We start from the raw sequence: 27,903 nt of genomic DNA on the forward strand, positions 1-27,903 counted from the left end.
TAATATATATATAAATAAAAAGAACGTTACAACAATTTCAAACAGAGTCCTATATGTCGAAAATCCGAATAAAACTCATTTTTTGATTCATTTAAGTATAATATGAACATTTATTGTACAGACTATACATACATATAGTTGTTGTAATTGAGAACCAAATTGTAGTACAATACATGGAAGCTACGAAAAAAAAACTTGGATTCAAACCACAAGGCCAAGAATGATAATAAAAGAAAGCATTTATATTGTATTTTCATTGATACCAACTCTGAATTTCTTTTTGTTTAAATTAAGCTCTGCAGCAAATAAAAAAGTACTTTAGAAAATATATAATGTTGTCGTGATTATCTTAGCTTTTGTGTGGATTATTAAAAATATTAAATGAGTTAGAAAGATGCTAAATGTAAGGCTAAATATTTAAAGAAAGTTTTTAATCTGTTAATGCGTGGTCTGAGGTATATTTATACACTAAACGCGATGGACAAAATCCTCGCAATTGCAAAAAAACACTGATTGATAAAAAAAATGAACGAAATATATATATATATATTCTTTAGTTTAAAAATTTGAATAAAGTGGTTAATCAAAAAATAACGTGACGCAGTTATTTTTAGTTCAATAATTATATTTTAAATGTGACAAACATCAAATGATCGATCGTAACGGATAAAAAAATTTATTCTATTTTTCGAGAAACTCTGAAAAAGGTTGTTCAAACTCATTGTAAAGTTTGTGTGATTAGTAATAAATCTTTAGATACACTTATTCAGGAAGTAGTTCAAGAATCCAAAAGTATATATGTATAGTCTTCAGTAATTATTTTTATCATAAGAAATTATAAAGATTAATATAAAAAAGTAACTTTTACGGGGAACTACGTGAGAAATAAATTTGAAACAAAATATTTATTGAACAAATATTGTATAAATAGACTATTTTAGTAGTTTTTATTTAGTATTTTAGCTTTCAACTAATATATTGTTTCTAAATCTGATCTTATAATAGGCCTTAACTTTTTATTTTGGTTCATATTTGTGCAGCATTTTTGTGATGTATTGATAACATTGACTTAAACAACATTAATAGTTAGTTTTTTTTTTTTTTAATGTTGATAATAATCAGGCTTTTTATATGATATTTAGTTAGATTTTTATATTTAATATATTTTTAGGCAGGCAAAATAAATAAAGTAAATTAATTAATAATCGCGTTAACATACTTTTAATTGAAGGATAAATTAGATACTAAGGGAAAAATTACAAATCTATATTGTCCATAACTCATATGAAGGTTTTATAAAAATAAACTATTAGGCTGATTATTATACATGCAAACAGTTAAAGATACTCTTAGGAAAGAGATGACAAACTGATCGACGTGGAACAAAAAATAATTACCTTGAATACTAATAGATAGTTATGGTAATCGGGAGCATTTGGAGTTTGTTAAAAAAATGAAAAACAACATTTAAAAAAAAAAAAAGAGCAGCTCGGCTGTTATGACGTTTAATTAAATTATCTAGGTACATTTAGCTGTGACAAGGGTGAGAAGGGAATAAACAAGGACAGAGGCAAGAATTACTCTGACGTCGATCATCAATTGTAATCTAAGTCAAACAAGGACTTACAATTATAACTATAAGTCAAATACAGTTGGTATCACTCCGTCTTTTATGAGTTTCATCCGGTTTTGTATTTATCACTAATATGTTGTATGTATTAGAAAAGAAAGTTCACTCCTCCAGAATTAAATAATGATGAGAACAGCTTAGAGAAAGAAAATTTAATCTCTAAAAAAAATAAGTGAGCTAAGAATGCAACCGATTTTTATCTTTATACATTTTACTTGAAAACAAAGTCAACTATTCAATGTCGTAAGGTAAGTAAGTTGTGAGAACATAATTTGAAAGTACTCTTTTTTTTAATTTAGCGTCAATTGACAAAAAGGAATTAATAGGTACTTTATAACTAAAGCTTAGAAAAATAAAATCTACTCTTCAGTTTGCCGATTCCAAAAAGAATGTAGGAGCTAAAAATGCACCCGATTTTTATCACGACTGAAGGATATAAAATTGTCTACTCGTACTGTAAACATCTTTTGACTTGTGTTATTGTTAAAGATGGAATTTTTGTAGATTAATATTAATTGCAGTTTTATTTTTTTCACATTCTATATGATTTGTATGATTTATTATTATTTAAACAGACATGTCCCTCTATAATTAAAGTCACTTTACATACTGTAACATAAGGTTGATGAATATATAATTAGCAGTGATGCATAGAACATATTCTGTCGCCATGTAAAAATAAAATAAAACGAAAATGAAAGTGGTAATCCTAACGATTTGAAGAATTTTCATACAAAAAAAAACTTCAAATAAAGATATTTGATTTTAAGGGGATAAAATTAATTACTGCTGTAAAGAGGAGAACCTTCAAAATGTTATATAGCATTAGTTCAGTTTAAATATTGCATATTTAAACTGATGTATAAAGTTGGGGAAAAAGTAATTTCGTATTTCCCGCCCTTTTTTTAACTAAGTATATCTTATTCATTATTGATCACATCGGATCATACAATAAAATGTTGTAAAGGTGTGAGTTTATACTATAAACACTTTTAGAATATTATTGCACTTGGCTGGTTCAGGCGTGAATTATCGTGCGTCAAGTATGGAGGTCTCAAATGCAGAAATTTGCTAAATTTTTACTGCCTGGAAGAGAAAAACGCGTCAAAAGCAACCAAGAAAATTTATTATGTATATAGAAAAGATACTATTTCGGTTCATGTTGCAAAACAGTGGTTCTAGTGATTTTTTTTTTCAATTCTCCCCTCTAGTGGGAGTAAATAGACCTTTTGAAGCTGGTGATTGAACAAAAACAGCCTGCATTTGGGAATAGGAGACAATAAGACATCATCGAGACAGCACCAGGCTGCACAATCTTTGATGACACCCCAGAAGCTCCGGGATGGGAATTTGTTATGCATGCACCCTAAAGTGTGGACCTGAGTCCAAGTAACTACCACTTGTTCCTGTCTATAGCCAAAACGCTTTGGCTTCTACAAGAAGGGCATTATGAAGTTAGATTCATGTTGACAACAAGTTATCAAATAGAAGAGACATACTTGGCTTAAGTCAGATTATTCTAACACTTCTAAAAAAGCATTGAAATAAAGCGAAAAATATGAAATTACTTTTTGTCCAACCTATTATATTCAATTTATTATGCATTTTTTAAACAATGTACACCAATGATGGGAGAGAATGCTTCTTACTTCAGAAAGAAAGTTAACACCGCGACATCCTGTTAAATAATGAACAAAAAAGAAGACAACACTCAACAACTGATTTTAGAAGGTAGTTTTTACATTACAAACTACTCAAGTCTAGGAATACTTATGTACAAGGGTGTATTGATAACATCACAGTTATTGATTTTATATTAGAAGAAGACATCCACATTCCACACACGTAATTCATGTATGTATATTTGTGCTAAATAGGTACAAGTTGAAATTAGTAACAAATCATGTGTTTATACATATGTTAACCAGAATACACAAAGAAACATGCATAAAAGCATATATATATATATGTATATATACATGTATTTTTAATTACCAAAACATAAAAAAGTATTTATTATTCGCAAAGTAATAATGAAAAAAAATTCTTATTGTTTATACTCATTCATAGTTATAATTAATCAAAGAAAAAAAAAGAAAAAACTAATTTATATAATGTGATGTATGAATGTTGTTCCTATAATTTCAAATATAAATAAATAAATTTTTATGTATTTGCGGAATGTACAATATAAATTATAAGCTAAGTTACTTTCTCATATTTCAAGCAATGCGACTGCATTGTCTTTGTGATTGAGGTTACATGATAAAAAAATTATGGATATTTTCCTTGTATATATACATACAAGATACTTGAATGATGATAATCAAATGCATCATACAAGACATGGCAGCATACGAGTAAAACACTTTTCTCACTCTCTTCTCTATCTTAGCATTTCTCTTATTTCCCTTGTCAAAAACAATTTTCTCATTATATATATATTTTGCATGCAAAAAGAGCCTCATTAAAAGATGGAAATAATGAAGGCTTTGTATGTAGGGTGGTAGAACTTCTTTTGAATAGGTAAAATATTTCTTAACGATCCTATTCATCTTTGTTGCACTTTGGGCTATTGTTGTCTCATTACTTTGGAGCGAGGGAAAGAGTAGAGGTCATGAATGAAATAAATTAAGAATATTCATAGAATTGTAGAAAATGATTACTAAAACTACTTTGAGTTTTTTCTAGGTGTGAATCTGATCAGTGTTCTTTATTAATCAATTCTGCTCCGAGTCCAACCTATACGTATAACTCCTGTGTTTTACATTTGAAGTTACACTTTATAGTTTATATTTAATTAATGAGGACCCAAAACTTGCAGTATTATAACTAAATTACGTAAAAAGGGATTTGTATTGAATCAAGAATAGACAACTCAAAAACAATATTTTTACATGTTCCAATACTTTATTTAGTTTTATTTCTATTTTAATAAGTCGTTCGTCACAAGTAATAACAGTGTCCCCAAACTGGCAAACAGATTGACAACTCTTGACGATGAGGACCGTGGCTATGGCGTACTTCACTGTCATGATCGCAGCTCTAAGAGAATCCAAATGTAAATTTTTCGCCAAAATAGCCCAAACTACTAGGTCCAGGGGATTAACGGCCACATGGAGGTAGTCCAGAAGTTAGCCATGTTTTTATTGAAGAAGTTTTGGTTCTTCTTGGCTATATGGGAATATAATAGACTGCTTGATGTTGTAAACGGTCCAAATGGAAATGCCAACGGTCTCTGCAGCCTTCTTGGCTCTGACACAAGCACGTGGGAGATCACACACCCGTTGACTTTTTATTGTTGCTCATAAATTTTTACATGAGATAAAAACAAGACTTGATAATTGCTGTTCCAGCTGTCGTTTGATTGCATATGAATTGTAGAATTGATGATTGACATCAAAGTAAATCCATTCAATATATAGGCTAGATAAATTGTAGGATTAGTGTTTATTCGTATTCTTGCATAGCTACTTGCAGCTAATTTAGTAAGGGCACATCATATAAGTTTGCCCACACGTCATACTTTCTCTTTCTATCTTGAAATTGGAGAGCGTGAGATCAGATAATTGAAATTTAATTATTGCAAACTTTTAATAGTAAGAAAATAACTACGCCATTGAAGTGAAGCGAGGAATATATGTATTATTAGAGTAGTTGGAGTCCCATTATGTGTAGTGCCTCTCATAATGATCTTCTCCGGTTTCATCCCTCACTCCAAGGAGCCCCTCTGACATACTCTGAAAGAGATAAACTCACAACAACCTCCACAAAACGAGACCTTCAATCTACTTTCATTATCCTCCAGTGTAATTGTCCAAACATCTTGAAAAATCGAGATACTTCTCCTATTACACTAATATTATATTCTTTGCTTCACATGGCGGATCTATTTTATTATAATTGAAATGTAGCTATAATTGAAATCTAACTTTCAGCTGTAGCTATCTCCAATTTTAAGGTAGACTGAGAATGAAAGACGTACAGCCAAACTTATACATACAATGTACACTTCAATAACACATGATGACTGCTAATTTGTTGATCTCCCAAACATTTTTCTAACAATCAGGGTTACCATTTCATTTTTTGGAGTTGTTTTTTTTGTATACAAGCAAGTCATATTTTACAAAATTCTAGATATTTCCTCCTTGCTGCCCCCTTCATTTGTTTGAATAGTTGTTCAAAAATACTATTATTACTTAATTAATGTTTCGAAGTGTTTGGGTTATTATTTGAAATACATCATAATTTTCATATGATCTATATTTGCGGAAAAGAAAGAAAGAAGCATCTAAATTGCAATAGAAGTGACTCCAATTTCTGTTTTGTTTTTATACTTTTCTCATGTAATAAAGCAAATTATTTTATGGGTTTTGTTAATGCCCTTATATAATTTTTATATGCATATACTTTCATATATGTGTGTATGTACATAATATACATACATATATTTATTTCTAATTTTATATAAAAATAATATGAAAATGAGTACTAAAACATCCAAATATAATATGTTATAAAAAAATAAGATGGTATAAAGTAATCATGATGAGTCAATTAGTCTTATTTTAAGATATGAGTAATATCAATGTTAATATTAAATTAAAAAGTGATAATTCACACATTCGAATGTGATCCATAAAAATATTTTGGCATATTTCTTTTTTTGTGTTATCGTATTCGTATTTTAATAAAAAAAAAATTATGGTCTCAAGGAAATATGTAACAATTAAATGAATTTTATCCTTATCCTGGCAAACCCTCATTAACACAAAAATTTAAAGGTAGTTTACTTACAACATGGAGTTCCATTTGATTGAGATTTTTAATTAGGAGGTTTCAAACAAACAATTGCTAAAGTAAAAATGAACTAGTTTTGTCTTCATCAAATGGTTCTTCCTGAAAAATGTATGAAGTAACAACAAAAAAGGCAACTCGTCTCTCTTCCACGCGCAAGTCAGTGCCGAAAAGGCTGCCAAACCCGTGGTCATCTCCATATAGACTGCCTACAACATTAAGAAGTCCATTACAGCCCCATACAGCCAAGAAGAACCAAAACTTCTGTTGCAACAATATAGGGTACTTCTAGCCGTCCTCCCTGTAGTTTTCTTCTATCCCTGACCTTAGCCCATTGAACTATTATTAGTTTTGGGTCCCCACCCTGGAAACTGTATTTTAATCTGCTTTTGATGTTTTTGCTTATCTATTACTAATCAGTGTTTTGAACAGTTGATTGCTTAAATACGAATTATTTCTTGTAAAGCTGTGAAAAATTATAAAACAATTATTGAATAATAATACCATCCATGGTTGGAAAGAATTTTCTAACTGCTAATTGATTTTGGGCCTTTGTCTGTTTCTTTTTGTATGAAAGGTTGCACAATGCATTAAGCGTAACGAAGTGATGTATTGTTTACTTTAAGGCAAATATTAGATAATCAAAAACAATTGAACTTATGATTTACCATTTTAAAAATTTAAATTCATCAGCTTTTCATATTTTCTGATCAAGTTCTAGAGATTTTGCAATGATATGTTAATTGTGAAACATTTTTTGAATTGTAATACTTCCATATCTTTTCTTATGATATCCTTAATTGCTGGTTTAAGTTCATTTTTGAATAATTCCTTACTCAATAGCTTGCATTCAATCATATTCAAATTTATTCAACAAAAGTATGAATTGTATCTATCAAAAGTGTATATTTCTTACTCTTTTTATATATAACGTACATTTATATTAAATAAAGTTTAATTAATATATTCTCTGTTTATGTACAAATATTTTTGTATGCCTATAGGCTTATATTATATCCAAGTTATACAAATATTAATAATAATGTTTAGTATTGAATACAATTTAATTCAATTATAGCAAATGAAGATTTATTAATTTTATTTAACTTGAAGGCATTAAATCACGATTAAGGTTTAGATATTATGTACAAAATTGTTGTATTCGGAGTGATTGTGTAAAAATATTCTTAATAGACCAACAATTATTGTTCAATGATCAAATAATTTTACAAACTATTTTACATTTTTTCTTAAAAATTTAATCGCATTAGGATAATCAATATCCTAATGTCCTGAGCAACGCCAGGCCACCTATTCTAATATATAATAATCTATAAACCTTATTTTTGTATAGGGACGATTAATGCCTTTTTTCATTGGATATTATATTTCATAAAAAAATTACGATCAAATATTATACAACTGAATAATATTAATAAAAACCATATCACTATTTAAAAAAAAAAAATATTTAATAACTCTAAGAGGTTACACTTATAGAAGTGATGTAAATATATTTTGTATATGTGACATTGGCAGGTAATTCCATTTATTTTATTAAAAATATGTAAATATATATAAAACAATATATTTATATGAGATGTGTCAAATCAAACACATTATAAAGTTTAAATATCTACAATTATATTAATCATAAATAAATAATAACCATCTAATTTTATTAGATTAAAATGAAATGATAATATCAATTAATAGTTTGTAATTAGAATTAACAATATTATAATTAAATAAGGCATTATATAAAGAATATATTGCAACTCGTACAATATTTTTATACAAATTGCAACTTGTAGAGATATTACAACTTATATGTACATAAAAAAGTAAAACATGTATTTCTAAGATATTGAAAATGTTTTAACTTCTTCAAGTTTGAAGTAGTAGCAATTCACACAAATACATTATATTTATCGTCAACACTGTGTAATTATAAAACTAATAAAATATGTCGTGAAAAGGTAAATTACAATAACTTCTTAAGTAAAATAGTTGAATTTGTTAAAATGTACATACTTTATGTGTTAAGAACACTCTTGATTCATATTTGCACAACTTTCAAAGTTGCTATTCTTGCATTTTATTGGATGATTTTTATATGTTTGTACACATTTAATGTAGCTAAACATATTACATGTGACAATCATATTATAGATAAAATACGACTAACTAATTTTGAAAATGGTATTTGAGTTACATGATTGCTTTAGAAAGGTGAATATGCAGTTAAGTAGACTTTTATTACGAAAATTAGACAAGCTATTAATATAAAATATTTAAACTTAAATTTTTGAGTATTTAGATTAAATGTTGATCACTTTAACAATGTTTTGTTACTTTTAAGCTCAAAATTTAAATTATTTTATTTACTTCATACGAAAATAATGAAACTTTTAGTCTATTTTGCCATATTTTGAGTAACGAGTCCATCTCATTTTTGATTTTGAAATGTTGTGTAAAATATTTATTAGGCCTAACAAGTAACTTAGGAAGTAGTTGTTGTTTTTGTTTTTTTGTGTAGGTTTTTTTTATCCAAATTAACATAGTATCATTTTAGTATATACACATGGGATTACTTATACAGCTAAATAGTGTAATTTAAATTCTAATTTTTTCTTTTTCATTCAGACACAACATTAACTTCATACAAAACAATTATAGTAACATAACAATTAAGTTAAAAGAGGAAAACACGATAATAACTTAATACATTATTACATTCTAAAACTTCAAAGACCCTCATGTGAAATATTGAAAGAAAAGACATAAGAACAACAACTAAAACTAGCTTATGTGTGTAACATAAAATACAACATAAGATTAGTCAGATATTTTTTTTTCTTCAATTATAGTCATTATATTTAATAAATATAAATAAAAGAAGAGACGGAAAAAAATAACAAAAAAGGTAATGTAATTTAAATTGTTTTTCCATTCGGTTTAACAAAAAATAATAATATATAATAGAAATGAAATTAGAACTGAAAAGGGTTAAATAATTAGAAGCAAAAATGATGTTTAATTTCACGTACCTTAACCAAGTGTATTTCTTTCTTAAAAACCCTTGATTTGACATATTTGAAAAAACACAGTTTTTGGAATTATTTTGACTACTTGCACAGTGCAATATTATTCCTCATATCACGTTTTTTATATTATGGTTAGAAATTATAAATCATTATATATTCAGATAAACAAGATTTTTTTTATTTGTATTATAGATCTTTATAATTTGGCATTGGAGGGGGGTTAGTATTTGATTTGATACCTAGACTTAAAATTTTTGGTTATATCTCAAGAGTGACTCGAGTCAACTACTGCTCTACTCCTTATTTATTAGTTTTAGTGATTACGTTACGTTTGGATTACTCAATAATTGAATAGAGAAGAAGGGGAGGAGGTTCTCCTCGTCGAATGATTCTCAAGCCTAGTTATAGCTTATTATTGACGTAGCGTAGGAGTAGTTCGTAGAAAGTGAGATCCTTCCTCGTCCTTGATGGTGAGATATTGTGCATATGATGATGATGATGGAGTCAATGCGATACACAGGCTTTATGAGCAAGAATCCCTGGTTTCCTCCAGGAACGTTCCAACTCCGCGTTCGCTCCATTTCCTCCCTTGTGTTCTACAATCATGAGGTGGTTGAGGATAAAGGAGAAGTTCGGATCTCAGATGAGAATGAAAAGTTTCTTTGGAGTTGAACCTTATCCGCCTCGCCCCTAATAAAGAAGCAGGATTTCAAGCTTGCAATTGAAAAGTTGCTAAATAAATATTGGTTAAGTTATTGAAATGAACGGATTAAAAATTAATTAAATTCCGATTAAGATTAAATTTGAGCATTATTTTACAAGTATCTTGTCTGGCTTACATTCTTTTGATAACCTTACTAAAAAAAATGTAAAGTAGTTAAAAGGTAACTTTGAAAATAGTTAATCCCATTTTACGGGTTTTGGTACTGAAAAAAAAAACCCATACAACGCAGATTTTCCTTGTTTCGGAAAACGAAAGTAAGGATAATAAAACTACATTTGGAACTGAAGAGGGTGACACAATTTGACATAAAAATGATGTAGAATTTGTATGTTTGTAGCTTTTATTTTCAATTTTATGTCGCAAACAATGGTAGGGCAAGAAAGAAAGTGTTAGTGGGTTGGAGTAAAAAGAGAGTAGCAATATGTACCTAGATAAAGACCTCCAACTACGTATATTATAAGTGATGTATGTCTATCTGTTCTTCCTATTTCTTTTTTTAATATATATATATATAAATGTTTGTCGTTTTTATTATTGTTCTTCTTCTTGTTTTGCTCGACCATCTTGAAGAAGGGAATAAGAAAAAGGAATATAAGAAAATCTGGCATAAAAATATATATGAAAAAAGTTTTTAGTATAACCATGTTTTTTTGGTTATCTCTAGAAAACAAGTTGTTTAGTTTATTTTCTATAATGTTGTTATTGTTGGTTTATTTGCTATTTTTTTTTTTTTTCATTATTATATTTGGACTTTATTTACATTCAAGAATATGTGACAAAAGTTTTTCATCACCAAGGAGGTTCCAAAAGGAAATTGAGGGTGTATAGAGTACAGTCAACGTCAACGCTCACTCAATCATTTTGAGAGTGCAGCTTTTTTGGATATATAAAAAAATGTTTTTATATCATGATAAATTAAGAAGAGTCCATTAAGTCTGAGATATTTTACAGGGAGGGATAGAAGTAATAGGGTTTAAATATATGTAGAGTGTCAACATTAAAACAAATCTTGAAGTAAAATAAAGAAAAAGTTAAAATATAAAATTCTTTTTTTTTTACTTCATAGATCCTACTTACAGCCCAATATTTCATAGACATAGTTGAGTCAACTATGGGCTTTGTATCCCAATTTATGGGATGAGTTAAGATACCCATTAATTTTATCTGTGGTTTATAATCTTTATTTGATTTAACAGACTTATACTATAAGTTTTATAAATCAAATAAAGGTCCAATATAAGTTATATTGGTCAAGACAATGTATTTGAAAAATAGTTTATGTTGAAAATCGACGTATAGCTAATATTAAATTAAAAATATATCATAATATTTGAATCTTGCATTTATTGTTTTCTAAATATTAGCTCACGTGCCTCCCTTTCTCTCATAAAAACGATATTGCTTTTGGGGCTAAATATAGTGGGTTAAGGTGAATACAATCTTGAAGAAGAATCATGAAAAGAAAAATAACAAATTTACTTTTTTTTACTTCATATATGTGTAACAAGTCAATCCTACAAGATAGACTCAGCGTGTTCACATAATTTACATATGATCTGAATAAAATAAACAGTATTTAGTATACACTTAGATAGAGAAAATCACAGCTTCATATACATACAACTCAATATGGCATCGTCATATTTGAGTCAATTGTAGACTTTGCACTTAAATTAGTGGGATTAGTTAAGATAACAAATAACTTTATCTATAGTTTATATCCTTCATTTTATTCACGAGACTTATACTGGCCCCGATTTGGGCTTTCAAGTTAAATATATGGATTTTAAGTATAACTTTAACGCACCTAAAGAGTTAACAAGATTAATTTTTTGATAGAAATGGACAATAACTCGTCGCAGAATACAAATTCAATCATTCTAGCTTGTTTTTGTGTTGACAGCCTTGGTATGTACATAAAATACATGGTTCCTTTCATTGCATTACGTAACCTTTCTTTCAAAAAGAGAAACAATGCCCAAAATCAGTTGGTAGTTAGACAATTCTTCCCAGCAATGGAGTTTTTACAAAATAAATATCTGAAATTGTTCATTACTTAATAAAAGCGAATTCAAATCAGCCCAAGCAACGTTAAAAAAACTGATTTGGTGAAAAGGTAAGAATTGGCAGCTTTTTTTTAATTCAAATGAACGAAAAAGGATAAAACTGTAAATACGAGTATGGTGTTTCGAAATAAAATGTAATTCCACCTAACAGAGATATTTGAATCAAAAGCTAATCTCAATAAATATTTTCAAATAGGTAAATAGTAATGAAATAAATCATGAATAGTAGCTGAAAGGTCAGTAGGCACTTAAACCATATACCCATGTATTGTAAATACTTAATAGACTCTTATTTTATTTTTTGACTTTGTCATGCATTTAAATGAGACAATTTTATATTAGATGGGTATAAAAAATTTACATTTAAAAAAAATCTACCAAACAAAATTGGTAATAGGTATAATATATTATTTGTGGACAAGGAATAATGATCAACATAAAAAGGCTTTCAGCTCTCTTGATCATCATAGTTATTTCTATTACACACAATAAAAATGTAACAAATAAGAATTAACAATTTGAAATCTTATTTTACAAGACACAGCTATGAGGTGTAAACTTCCTATTTACAAATTTAAAAACTTGAAGGTCGAAAAAATATGATGGATAGAATAATGAAGGAATATAAAAAGCGATAGCTTTTTAGTTTGTATCTTTTATGAATATTTTGATAGTTTAATTATTATAGTATTATAATTTTTTGAGATATTTTACATCGATATTCAAAAAGATATACTCAAAAATGTTTGCTGTGGATTTTGTAACAACATATAGAAAGTAATATTTAAGAAAGGAATATGCTTCATCATGAAGTTTTTAATCATATTCATCTTTTATAATGGGAATACTTATTCATAACGTCTTTGTCAAGGTTGCAATAAAAATATCTATTTTAGGTGGAGAGTGTGTAATTAATAAGGTTGTAAATCGTAAGTATTTTTGGTATGTAAAAAAATAACCTAAAATTGACATAAAGATTTTAAAAAAACCTATTTTATCTAATGGACCAGGGATTATCAACCTTTTTTTAATGATGTACCACTTCTAAAATATTTATTTAAACAAAGTACCCCTACCAGTACAAAGCATTTTTAGTATCAGTGAAATAAGCGTCCGTAGGATTCTAATTTTTTTTTTGAAGGGCTTGGTTTTTGGAACTTTTTTTTAAAATTAATTTTTTTTTTGAAAAAAATTTGAAAAATTTAATGTCTTGGAAAAAGATCTCAAAATATTGAATTTTTTCGAGCAAACAAATTCAATACTTCACAGCTATTCACAAAAAAATTATTTTTTCGAAAAAATTTTTAAAATCCATAGCTAATCTCAAAAAAAATAATTTTTGGTAAAAATATTTCAAACATCCATATATGTTTCCAAAAAAATAAGTTTCTGGGGAAAAAAAAAATAAAAAACCAAAGCTATTCACAAAAAATTTCAATTATTAAATTTATTTACAAAAAATTAAAAATCTGTAGCTATTCACAGAAAATCATATTTACCCCAAAAAAATGAATATTTTTTGGGGAAAAAATGCAAATGTTAAATTTTTTATTAAAAAACAAAAAATCGTTACTTTGGGGGCTACTGCTCCTTCAGCCCACCCCTTGCGCACGCCCTGTAGAATTTATACCACTTTTAAAATGTTCTTTCAAAATCTCAAATGCCTCCAAGTACCCCTCCCAAGAGGTACAAATTCCCCCATTTAAGATCCACTGTAATAGATTATACTCAAAAAGATATTTTGATAGAAAAACATATCTCTAGCTTCAATATTATGGAAGTTATGACAAATTTATCTTGAAATTTCACACATTTTTCACAGCTAAACTTTTTTCAAATTGACCAAAATTAACCGTTTTCGATTTTACATTCTACTTTGAGTCCAAAAGGACTCAAACTTACTCTGTGTTACTCTCCGTCGTTCATGAGCAAACACACTCGCGGTTACACTTAATACTTAGGTGTTCTCTCCTCAAGAATTGACTAATAATGATAACAGATTAAGAAAATAAAATAAAAACAGTTCAAGTTCCCAAAACTAACAAAACTTCCACCCTAAAAAATAATCCTAAGTATTTATAGCCCTAATAATTATTTAGTGATGGGAATATTAGTTAAATAGAGGTGAGCTTTAATTCAAAAAAGATATATGTTGCGAAGAGCACAACTTGAATGCTTTTATTAATTATTCTTCCCTATTTTGAACATTCTAACGTATGAGCAAGAAAAGAGCACTATAGTTTATGAAATATATAGATTAAAATAATATTATAATGGAAGAGGGCCTGGCTTTCTGTAGATGCTACCTTAATATATAAGAGAGAACATATAACTTCTAAGTATAAAGTAATAAAATAAACCTGAAAAGTAAACCTGTTGCGAAATTATGAGTTCTTGTTGTACTCGGGGTAAAATTGAGGATCAATGATGGGCTAATTCCTATCTATAAAATTGTTAAATACGGAGTGGGGCTTGTGTTTATTTCCTTTATCTCAAAGCTGCTTCTACCTAATTCAATAAAAAGTCATGATTAGTAAGCTGCTCTCGTAGAAAACATTCTTGAAAGTATCAGTATGATCTCGTTAATGTTTGGTGTTTTTTTTAACAAACCACCAAAGAATATTATTTTCCTCAATGGGGATCTCTGTTAGCAGATATGTCATCTCTCAATGTTGCATACTCTTTATTACATTCTCTGAGGCAGATTTTTTACGCTTACCTCAATCTAGCAAAACTTCACATCCCTAATTATAGATATATATGTATAGACTTGTATAAAATATTAATCAATATTCAAATCGATCACAACCGTTGTATTATCTATATGAAAGTCTATCAAGTTATTAGAGTACTCCCTTCAAGGTTTTTACTTAATGTCACAAATAACTCTGATTTTTTCCCATCCCGTGGTAATTTGCCAAAATTTTAGACTAAAAAGTAAAAAAAAATAATATTAAAAAAATGTACGTGACAAAAATTATGAAAAAGAAGTTTTTTTTATAACTTTACCCATAAAATCTATATCATATGCAGACATGATATAAAATAAAATCAAAAATAATTTTTTTTAAATTTTTCTTTTAAAAGTACAGTTGTGGAAGTTCAAAAAATAGATTAATTTTAATTTTCTTTAATTAAAGATTTGGTTCTTGTCTGCTACTTTAAGTAAACTTATTATCAATAATTTATTTCCAAAATATTTCTTAACCTTCTTTAAGTGAACATTCATTTTTTACTCGGATTAAAAGTTAACCCAAATATTAAACGAATTTTTAAATTAAATTACATAATACAAAGTCGACATAGATTCAAAATTAAGCTATTTAAGTTTGCAATATTTAATTAACTATTTTATCCATTTTGCACTCGTAAGCATCTATTGAAATGTTAAAAATACTTGCATAATGTCAAAACAAGGAATAAAAATACATAACTTTTGAAATTAATCTTCACAATATTAGTTTAGGGTATCAACAAGATACAATTTGTCGTTATGAAAGTTAAAACATTAATAGTTTATTCTTAGTGAAATATTTTAACGAATTTTAGTTACAAAAATTTTGAGTATGATTTAAATAATATCAGCTGATGTTACATTAACGGCAATGCATATACTTCAAATTGAAAAAAAGGGAAATGAGAAAGGGAAAGAACAATTTAAAAACGGACTAATTTTTCAAATTTACGGAACCTTTATTACAAATTGCAAAAACCTACGAAAATACATTTTTACAACAACAAAAAAAAATCATTTATTAAGGATGTTTCAGAAACATAGTGAGAGCATTAAGATCAAATCGGTGCTTGCGTACGCCAGGGATTTTGTTATGACCAACAAGACCAGTAACTACATTTTCAACGCCTATTCCTCCTTCCAGGACCAAATTTAGGTCAAGCTGGAGGCAAATAAATCAACTACGTATGTACAATCTAAACAATTTTCAAGTAAATCCACCTTAAACTGTGGCATCAGTGACAATTTAAAGATTTTTGAAAAATACACCGTTTTGACCTAAACACCCTGTATTAAAAATTTCCAAATATAAATATAAAAGCCAGTTTATATATTTTGTGGTACAAAAAAAATCCAGTTCACTAAAGAAGGGTTTGTTTTATTCTTATAGGGTTACAATTATATAGGTAGTTTATTTTGAAAATAAGAGGGATATAAAATTTTTGGGATACAACAGTATATTCACAGTGTATTATTGTTCTTGGAAAATAGTAAAATCCCAACTTTGGTTTCATCTGTTAAAGCCAACAAATGATTATTTTGAATTGTAACAATTCCATAGCATAAAAACAACAACTTCCTTTATTTAAAAAAAGTAAGAATAGCAATAAATAAATATATGTTTATACGTTTTAGATGATTTAGTACTATGAATTTTGAAAAAATATATATGTATATGTTCATTTACATTTCTTGTAAAATGTTTGTGTTTTATTCTTCAAGTTGTAAACGCGTTTTAGAAATCATAAATCATTTTTTGTTCGTAAAATACAGAAAACTTTTTGACTTTTATATAAATATGTATGTACGTGTGTGTTCCTGTTGCAACTTTAATATATAAATTTTGTTTATATATGTGTGTGTATATCTCTAGCAAAAACAAAAACTTATTCCATATATTTTAATCTTATTATGGAAATCTATTTGATAAAAATAATGGTACAAATTGATATGATTAAAGAAATTTCCATCTGTATTGAAAAAAATACCTATTAAAATTTGTTAACTGTTTTATCGAGAAAATTGTATAGGGTTGTGAAAAGGCTTGTAAAAAAACGAAAATGAACATGGTGACACTGCCCATGTGAAGAATGTATTGTGAAAAAACAGCGTAGCTTCAATGATGGTTCATTATGAAAGAGTAAAATCAGCTATTACAAGAATGATATAAGCAGTTATGCGAATTGGAAACAATTTGGGGATGTTTAAAAAAGCTCAAAAATTTACATGATAAACCTTGCAATTTGAATTTTTTTCTACAGTAAAGCACCTTAACTGTCACTAAATTTAAGCGGTGACAAATACAAACAGAAAATCAAAATGTTAACCATAAAAATTTGAAGAATGTTTTGGAGGATAGATGTCGTGACATTTCATTTGATCTGCTGTGACGAGATGCGGAGGAAAATGAAATACAGATAGAGTAATTCAAGGATTCAGACCGGGCTCTGGAGAGGCTATAAGTTCTTCCATCCAGGCTTGCACAGCATTGGCTGTATGGCCAAATGCCCATTCTGCTAGAAAACGTAGGACAACTTCTTCTTCTTATTGGTGATCTTGAGGACCTACGGGAAGACCTTTGTCTTCAAGATCTCCAAGTAGTCGGGCAAGATGACTTACGTCTTCTAGCAGGATAAGGCACCCGCCCACTCGTCTTGAATATGTAGCAGAGGTCTTCAGAAGCGTCTTCAAAGCAAACAATCCGATTGTTCCGCTTGTTGAAGACGGGGTCGACAATGAATGTTTTTTCATCCGAGAAGAATGACCCGCTTTCCATGATGCTTCAGGTCGTTTAGGAGGCGTTTGGCCAACTCCAAATGGACATCTTGTTGCTGTCAAGTCATTAATGGTATTTCCGCATACCTCTTGGACTTTCCACCGGCGGCCTTGATCCTCCTGGACACGGCGGAGGAAGCCACTTACTTCTTTTTGGTAAAATTGGCAATGGGCATGGTGGGCTTAGCCTCAAACGCCTTCTTGGCCACTTTTGGGGTCAGTTTGGACGGTCTTCTACTACTGGGCTCCATTTTAAAAGTTTTCCCTTCTTGCATGAGCTTTTTGACCATGTAGGCGATGTGCCTCTCTATCCCAACAAACTTGACAATTTCAAGTGTGCTGTGGCAGGCGCAAATCAAAGCAGCAATCTGATTTCTTTTTGCTTCCATTTTTGTTTACAGAAATGATAGAGGCAATTGTAATAGCTCATTCAAAAGCTTAAAAGGTCAGCTGTCGCGTGAAACATCTTAAATTTACGAACTACAATCACCATACCTCGAAAAATTAATCTATAATAGTGGTACATCCATTTCGTATGACCCGGTATACTCGGAGTCCAACAATGCCTTTATTATAACCATGCCACAGATTACTCCCCGTTTTTCATGAGCACAGACAAACGTTCATTTTTTATTTTTGTATGTATTTATGAAGGAGAAAAAACTTCATTCCTCAAGAATGGAATAATAATGACAACAGCTTAGGAAAATAAAAGTATCCTTTCAGTTTGCCAACTCCAAAAACGGTTGACCTTAAAAAATGCAACCGATTGTCATTACTAGAAATATGCATAAGTCCCACTCCATATTAAGCAAGGACAAAGTGAGGGATTACTCAATTTTCGATCCTCAAGTCCAACAGGGACTCACACTTATAACTCCCAACAAATGCTTAGTGTTGCTCTCTATAATCCATGAACTACCGCACTCCCTGTTACACTTTATATTTAGATGTTATCTCCTCGAAAAGGAAAGAATAATTATAACAGCATTAGAAAGCAAGATAAAAACAATTTCAGGATGACAATAATAATAAAATTTGCAAGCTAAAAATGTTTAGGATTTACAAATTTGTAACACTTTATTATTAGATGACTCAAGAATTAAATATATTAATGATTACACTTTAGAAAATTTAAAAAAACACTGTTACCAATAATTAAAAAATTTGCACGCTAAAAAATGCTTACGATTTATAACCCTTTCTATGTACATAAGTACACTCGATATGTTTTAATAGGAAAAAAAGAACATGGGTATACAATATATATACTTTTAAAGAGAAAGTTGGATGTTTTTGCAACGTCGTTTCTTTTAAGTGAAATGAGTCTCGTTATCTTTTAATGTTTTAACTATATTATGTATATTATAAAAGTTCCTACACATGTATAGTACCTATGTAGTACGTATGTTCATAATTTTCACCATATGACTTTTAAAAATAATAATTTTTTCTTAAATATTATTTTGTAGGTAAACCTGACGGAGTTGAGGGATGTGCCGTGACGAATAAGACCTTTACAACAATACGTGTAGAGTGTAAGCAAGGCTACGATGGAGGTCTCCGCCAAACCTTTGTTTTGGAGCTATACCCGCAAAATGCTTTTGAAGGAAGTCTCTCACCCGCTGCCCTCGCAGGCCTGACTCCAATGACCAAAATAGAAAATCGACATTTTCCGCAGTTCTCCCTTGAAAAACTCCCCCAAGGGACAGGATTCTCTCTTCTTGTCTATGCTAGAAACTCGAAGGGCGAGAGTGAAAAATCCATTTTACGAGCCTACACTCTTAAAAACGCAGAAAGACGTGTGGACAAACTCTATCCTGAGGCTGAAAATACTCGACTCTCTTCCTCAGATTGGAGACATCCTAGACGACATGCCCCGCTACTATGGATCATTGTGGGTATTGCAAGTGTGCTTCTACTTGCATCTATGGTTCTAGGGCTCATTATTCGTATGACTCGTTGCTGTGGCCAAGGGCAAAGGCGAGGCCTCCATCACATTCATTCTCTTCGTAGCAATTCCACAACCAATGAAGATGACGATTCCAAAAAGACTTTAATGATCCGTAGGGATAACTTAAATAGGAATAATCGAGGAGGGATCAAAATTAAAGGGATTCTAACAAATCATGGAGCCTCTTCACAAATACAAGAGAAGAATAGAGTCAGTAGTTCTCATCAGATAAATGCATCCTCTGGAATTCTTCCTCTCACAGGTATGATAACTAAGTATAAAGGTTTTATTTTACTTACGATATTATTTTTATTAGTTACTAAATCAATATTTAACTTCATTAAGCATATTATCAAAAATTATTATTTTCTTTTAATTTTGCAACATTAGAGGAGCATTACTTTAATGTAGTATAAGTAGTTTTATTTTGTGTTAAAGAAACCCTGTAAACAAATCAATTTCGAAATTGATTTTGTGTTTTTACGAAAAAAAAGAATCATTTTTTGTTATATGTTATTTCTATCTAAATATTTTTTTTTTTTTTTCAAATAGAAAGAACTACATTAAGATATACATATAACTATTTGTCCTGAAGGGAGAAAAGTAACAATGAAAAGAAGTTCTTATCATTATCAATACTTACATTCAAATCAAATTCATATAAATATTAAAAGCAATATTTTCAACTATTTTTCTCATTAAAAAATGCGAACTTTCAATTATATGATTGCATTTTTACTCATAGTATAGTACATCTAGGTTATGTACATCAAGGTGGTATGAAGTTGTTTACATATATTAGTTTGTTTACAAAACGATTAAGAGGTAAGAGCCGTCTTGCAAAAAATAATACAATTCCCTGAATCCATACACTCTCATATTAAGCAAACTTTATTTGAATAATCTATCTGAATGCAAGTAAAACAGTTACAGGGTGGTGCACTGTATATAGTGATCCCTGATATCAATACTGTATAAAGAATATATATATATATATACATAATATATAAAATGAATTGAATCTTGCAGCCGTTTAGTTTAGCTTCATGACAAGCTGTTATTTAGTTGTTGTTGTTTTTTTGAGTTAAGTTCTTTTTTTATTCCCAATACAATGGATCAAAAACAATTTTGTGGTTTAAATTTTACACTACTTCTTGATTGTTAAAAATAACCTTTTTTGAATAGTATTTGGGAGACTCTACTCCATAAAACGAATAAAAAAATAACATTCAAAATTGTATTTAGGGACTAAGGAAAATAAATTAAAAAATTATACATTTTTTAATTTATTTGTGCCTTTACAGCTACAAACGGTCACATCATCTTGCGGATAATATTTTTTTCTAGTTTACTGATTCCTTATTGAATATATGTATTTATTTTTATCAATAAATACATAAAATACTTCGATTTTTTGGTACAAGTTGCGATATCCTTACAAGTTGAAACTTGTATAATCAAATTGTACAAGTTTCAATTTTTTCGTCTTAAAATGTATAATGTAATCATAACATTGTTATTCAAATTAACAACTAGTCATTGATTCTATTACTTTATTTCCATCTATTAAAATTACATGGTTATTATGTAATTATAAATAATATAACTCTGTACTTTTGAACTTTATAATGTGCCACAGAAAATGTATATTTTTGTAATTTTCACTAAAATAGTCCAAATGAGTTATATATATCGATAATCAATAGAAGACTCAGTTATTGCATTAATCTCATCCCAAGTACTGTAAATGTTTCATTAATAGACTTCATCTCGCTCTTGAGTTGTAACTTGTACAATTTACTTATACAAGTTGCAATTCCAACAAATTCACAATTTGTACACAACATATATATATTGTTAACTCTTGTTGGTGTCTTTTTTCAGTTATTTATCATCCCTGTATACCCAGTAAGATTTCTTTAAGACACTTTTAATATGTTTGCATTTATATATGTACAGTATTAAAGTCGAAAAAAGATACAAACAATTAATTAATTTTTCGAGAAAAAAGTGAAAGCAAAGGCGGAAAAAATATTAAATTTAAATCCGGTAGCTTATCTACATATGTGTTATACATACATAAGTATAATGTATATCTTTTGTCCAAGAGCTGTCAGTTTCAAAAAGTCAAGAATTATTAATACATATTATGACCAAAGACTTCTTTTTCAAAAAGGATTAGAGACTGTATTTCTCATTATCTTCTATGATCCTGCTTTATATCATATTTAATTTTTTTTCTTCATCTCTTTCGAGGCCCTTATATGAAAAAATCTTTTATATTTCATAAATACAAAGAAATAACATTTTTAAGCCACTGTATTATTACATGAAAGCCTTAAGTAATATAATGTATAAATTAAAATTACTCATATGCATACTTGTAATATACCATACTGTAGTTAGAAGTTTGCAAAAATGACTAAAGTGGCTATTCACGAGCAGATTGAGATGGAATACATATATATATATATTAAATATAGTACCTAGAAATGCGATATGCCATTTGACATATTCCCTAATTCAACTTTGAAAGTAAAATGATGCAACGAATATTCAATTTAAAATGAAAAGAATTTAACTCAATACAATGTACAATAATATTTTATCAATCAGGTAGTAACCTTTTGAATCAAAAACACAAATACTTATATTTTATGTGTAAACGCACATTAATAAAAGTAGTAAAATGTACTCGCATATGATATAGGGACATTATTATAAAAAACAATTAAGATAATCACAATGGGAGAAAAAAGAGCTTCATTGGCAAGAACAAAAATTATTACACCTGTTGTGGCCAAAATCCCTAACATTATCACTGAGGTCAGGTGCTTGGTCTCAGTTACAATGCTGCTGCTACTATTACCATAGCAAAGTAGACACTCATTTTTCTTGTTGAGGACAGGGTCCACAGTCAAAGTATTTTCATCAGGAATTTTATCTGATTTTTATTGTGTTTTAAGTCATTCAAAAGTATCTGAAAAAGCTCTTGACGGTTTTTTTGTTGTTGTAATAAAAGTCTTAAGTGACTTTGAGCCTGCCTTTCTTTTTTCTTGGGCATACTCGGGGCACTTCATAGTCGGATTCTTCTCAATTACCTTCTTTACCTCCTTGGATTTCAACTTATTTGGTATATCCCTCCTAGGCTTGTATTAAAGGTTGTCCCCAATATTCCCAAAACAATTTCAGACTCAATTCACAACAGCTTTACTGACTTACAGGGTTTCTTGATGGTTCATGTGGCCTAGTGGTAGACTAAAACGCCAATGTAAGAAGTATTTTCTTCCTCTTTAATGATTTTGCTTATTCTGATTATGTTCTATGAACCAACTGAAGGCAGAAAACCTAAGGTTTCAGTTAATAACTGGAACATTTTTATTCAGCCTACTAAAATGATCAGAAAATGCGATTGAAAATGGTTTCATGACAATTTGCTTTTTGTTCGAAAAGGAATTTTACATTTTAAGCAAAGGCCACAACGCATATTTAAAATATTTTTTGGTTTAATTGGGTATAAAGCTACTTTTTTCATGTCAATTATTATCAATAGTATCTAAGTATACATAAAGTTTGTAATAAATCTTACTTTAGTATAAATAAGTCTATTAATTGGATCTCTTCATTTTTCTTTAGGATATTCAAATATGTACATTTCACTTTAAGGAAATTATTGAGTGATTTGAGTGCAAGATAAATAAATTGAATCAAATTAAGAATGTTTTCATTCATATATACGAATATATACTCATCTATACCACCTAGCTTTAATACATGTTTGATTACTTGAAAGGTAATATATATGTATACGGTTTAATGTATATATATAAAATACATTTAGAGTGTCCCTCCTATCATATATTTGGAAAAATTCAAATAAATTGAATTGTATGTCTTTGTAATGCAAAACCATTCAAAATTAAGTTATAAAAAGATGGATTGAATGACTAAAAGTATCTGATAGACATGCAGCCAATAAGTTTTTACTTATAACAGAACCCATTCATCCCCGGAAATATGTTTTTAAACTTTCTGTTAGTAAACGTCTATTTTATTACGGGGTTAGTGCACTGTTTAAAAAAAGACACCCCAAAAATAAAAATATAATAATTACTTTATTTTAAATTTTGAATCATTTTTTTACTACTCCATTCATTTTGCACTCGTAAATATCAATTAAATCGTTAAAAATACTTGATAAAAAGACTGTGTTCATTTGATCACACAGCACAGATCAAAATAGATCTCAAACACATTTTCTGTTAACTTTTATTTCTCAATATAAATCTTCATCCCTTGTCAAAAATTTTGTACATATTAAAGTACGACAATAGAACAATATTTCAAAAGCATTTCAATTAATTTAGTGAACTTTTGTGAATGACTCAACCTAAAGTCTAGTATAAAGCATTTTCTATTTCTAAAGAAAAAAATATTGAGCAGGGAAAAATCGATGTTAACTTTGGAGGATATGATAACCAACAATTGGAAAAATCGGCCTAGTGTTCGTTTACGTTGGCTTTTATGGCCGTGATGTTTTCATGCCTAAGGGTACACGCCAAGTTCAATAAATGCCACAAAAAGACGTAGTCCATAAGGTTGGCGTCGGTTCAATACAGTTCATAATTCTTTTGGCCAAATATTGAGGGCATTGCTCAACCATCTTTGAGCAGCTTTAGCTGTGAAGAAGTGAAATCTTTTTTGCAAGACCATATTATCAAAGTTAAACAGAATCCACGTGAGGAAGTGAGCCTCCATATTTTATATGCTGTATCAAGAAGTGCACGGATCTTCACGTGAATGTCGTGTTCAGAAGCCATTTTATTGATAACTTTAAAATAAGATAAAGTATTTACATTTCTGGACAGTGCTATCAAATGAATAACGAGTCTATTTTGATTAATGTCCGTCTCTAAAAAAAATCATCAGAACCTCTCAATTTGCAAATAACATAATTTTCAGATTTCTGGGTCAGAGAACTTAGGGGAACATAATAATAATAAGTTGTGAAAAAAAGGAACCAAACAATTGTGAGAATATATTCCTTTAGACTGGAAAGACACTTTCATCAAGGCATTTAACACAATTCATAAGCCGCAAGTCATACTCGATTTTTATAACTTGAATCCTCTGACTCGAGTATTCATCTAAGATTAGCTTACATACATATATTAACTGAAATTATTCGTAAGATCGAACGGTTATAAACAGGGATATCAATTGTGTCTATACGCAGGAATAAGATACAAATTATATATCTCTAATTAATACATTCACTGAGAATCTCATAAAGATGTACTTAAAGATTTATTATAGAATCAATCGATCAAAACTGATTTGAGGAAGAAATACACATAATGTAGAAATAATATATATGTGAATAATAAATGTAATAATTTTACACATTATGTGGACAGAGATTCATATCTGAAGCATATCTCAGTTTTAATATAATATAATAAATGGTTTTGTACATATATATAATGTATGTATATTAAGGTCATATACAAATGTATATTTTAGTATACCATATAAGTAGTTTATATTGAATTATACATTATATTTTATCCATTCATCTTCCATTCTACGGAAAATAAATGTATTTATTTTTTTCATTGGCTTCCCCCCCCCCTCTCCTCCTCTCAACTACTGTGTACTCAAGTTGCTAAATCCACAATTGAGTACCAATATGCTTTAAAATATTTATTTTTTTCTTTTCATATGCAAACTTTTTTCAGATGAAAAAAAAAATGAAAAGAGATGTATTATTAGATGAAAGAAAAATTGGATTCTTACTTTATTACCCATGATTTTTTTTACTCATTTAAATGCATGTATGTATACGAGTGTACCTAATACTTTTTTAATTAAAAATTGTTAACCAATGTTCACTTATGCAATTAACCAAAAACTTTTAATTACAGAATCGGATAGTAACCCATCATATTCGTCCTCAAATGTACGTATAATGGAACGCAAAGGATCATTGAATCGAAAATATTCACATCACACTCAATTAAGAGAGAGATTTATTGAGGGAGAAAGTTCTCAAATGCCCTATGACTCTCGACGCTACACCACTTTACCAAGGAACTTTCACCAAGGTTCAATCATCCCTGATACAAACAGACATCCTCGACCTTCTGTAAGTTGTAACATTCAAAACTATTTTAATTAATAATATATATATATGTATTCTATCCTTTTGAAAGAAGGAAGAGATACAGTACGCAGAGTTAAATCTCACCAAGAACAATCCCTCAACTTTTTGTAATACTCTTCCATCGTCACTATCATCAAGGCCTAGCAGGACGATTTATGCGACAATCAACCATGGGCATGTTGCTACGACTCTCCCCCTTAAAGAAGAGGAAGAAAGAACAGAAACACCTCCTGTACCGGCTCAATTCGCAGATCCGATACCGGAAGAAGTTATGGAAATTCCTCAAGATGCTAGACAAGAACCAGAGGTATAAATAAATAGGTCTCTAAGTAAAAAAGACTACTGAGCTGTCCATTAATAAAAGCAAACCATTGGCCATTCCAATCAAAATCATTAAATGCCTAAATATTCTCTATATCCGAAGGTTATAACCCATTTATAATTTGCATTTGGAGGAAAATTTGGGAAGGACATAAATGATATTACTTTACTTATTTATATAATTATATTCTACAAATATTTTTGGTGGAAATTATTTAATATAATATGTAAATCATTTTGATGGAAATTGACAGCTCAGTTTTTAAAGTTGATATTTGTCATATCTTCTTTTTATATTAACTGTAAAAACTATTATTTCAGATGTGCTTATACCATAAATATCTTTTCATGGAAGGTGACTTTCTATAGATGATGTAATAATCATATAAATTTTATTGAATAACAGTTAATTTTGATTAATTTTTATCACAATAATTGATAGACTACCTTGGCACATATCTTTAGTCACACATAATATACTTAGTACCTAGTTAATTAGTTATTTTTTTAAGTGAGTCCTGCTTGATCGAAAAAGTTATCCTTAATCATTCCTTAGAAAATCAACTCTTTTTTAAATTTAAGTTCGATGTTGTGTAACGTACAATTTCGATTTTAACTATTTTGCGCCCATCTATCAGCCAAGCCAACTTGTTAGATCATGCAGGGGACCTTTTACGATTGTTAAATCCTAATATTGATTTAGTCTTTTTGATACCATTTTAGGTTAGCATTCCACATTCAAAGGAAGTGGATGGAACTATGAACTTGACCAGATTCTAATATAATGTCAAAATATTACGCAACGACTTCAACAAACTCAATATATTGTATAACTATTTATAAATGATGAATTCTACTAAATGTTTATGGGCTTTACAAATGGATGACAAAACATAACATACACCTATATTACAACATGTATATGGTCTTCCTTAAATGGGTTTTCTGTTTTTTACTTGATAAATACTTTGTTAAATAATATATTACTACTTATAAATAAATAAAAATGGACAAGATTTGCCTTTCTAACAACTTTTGATTCATTATTAATTCAACAATTACTAAATCATAAATAAATGATAAATACATATTGGACATCAAATGAAGCATTAATTATTCCATACAATGGTATCCCAAAAAAAAAAAAGACATTCTTAAAAATTCATATCCCTTATTTCTTCCCCAATTGTTATCAAAAATTTTTTTTTTGCAAAATCCATTGAAAATAATCGATTTCTTTTTACTACACCTTAAATTTATTAATAATAAAAATTGGATACATACAAATAAATAAGATTATCTTTCGTTTCACAAAAATGAAGATTGATAAATTTAGACAAATACAGAACTTGCAAATGGGATATTAATGAAGATGACACTAAAATCTAAACCCTATTATATTTCATAATGTGATGGTTTTGAAATATTCACAGAATGCTTAAAAGCTGGTACTAAAATCAATATGTATTCAAATAAATGAAATTTCAGAAATTTTTTACCTCCTAAAAATTAAAAAATATTGACATAATGCAAGGTAGTTTAAATTTTACAACTTTTTTATTACATGACCTCTCATAAGAGTGATAACTGCCCTGATACGGGGGAAGAAGCTAAATGGCCTTGTTGATACTTCCTTCAGAAACCTTCTTCCATACAGGGTGAATTTCTTCTTTGAGAGAATCCAAATTT

General features: G+C 28.9%; 1 protein-coding gene across 8 annotated transcripts in view; it reads left to right on the plus strand.

Moving 5' to 3' along the window:
- The window catches only part of LOC121121727 (cell adhesion molecule Dscam1), a 414,757-nt gene extending 387,511 nt beyond the window's left edge, over positions 1 to 27,246 (plus strand). For 5 of the 8 annotated variants that reach the window (XM_071889819.1, XM_071889818.1, XM_040716696.2 and 2 more), the window contains 4 exons: positions 19,249 to 19,992; positions 25,655 to 25,875; positions 25,943 to 26,200; positions 26,938 to 27,246. In XM_071889819.1, coding sequence (XP_071745920.1) covers positions 19,249 to 19,992; positions 25,655 to 25,875; positions 25,943 to 26,200; positions 26,938 to 26,994 — 1,280 coding nt within the window. In that variant the 3' untranslated portion in view covers positions 26,995 to 27,246. The remainder of the gene's footprint in view (positions 1 to 19,248; positions 19,993 to 25,654; positions 25,876 to 25,942; positions 26,201 to 26,937) is intronic. The other 3 variants (XM_071889821.1, XM_040716697.2, XM_071889823.1) reach the window with 1 other exon arrangement.
- Positions 27,247 to 27,903: the final 657 nt, after the last annotated feature.

The sequence above is a fragment of the Lepeophtheirus salmonis genome, chromosome 7 (assembly GCF_016086655.4).
Source record: "Lepeophtheirus salmonis chromosome 7, UVic_Lsal_1.4, whole genome shotgun sequence".
Classification (NCBI taxonomy): Eukaryota; Metazoa; Arthropoda; class Copepoda; order Siphonostomatoida; family Caligidae; genus Lepeophtheirus; species Lepeophtheirus salmonis.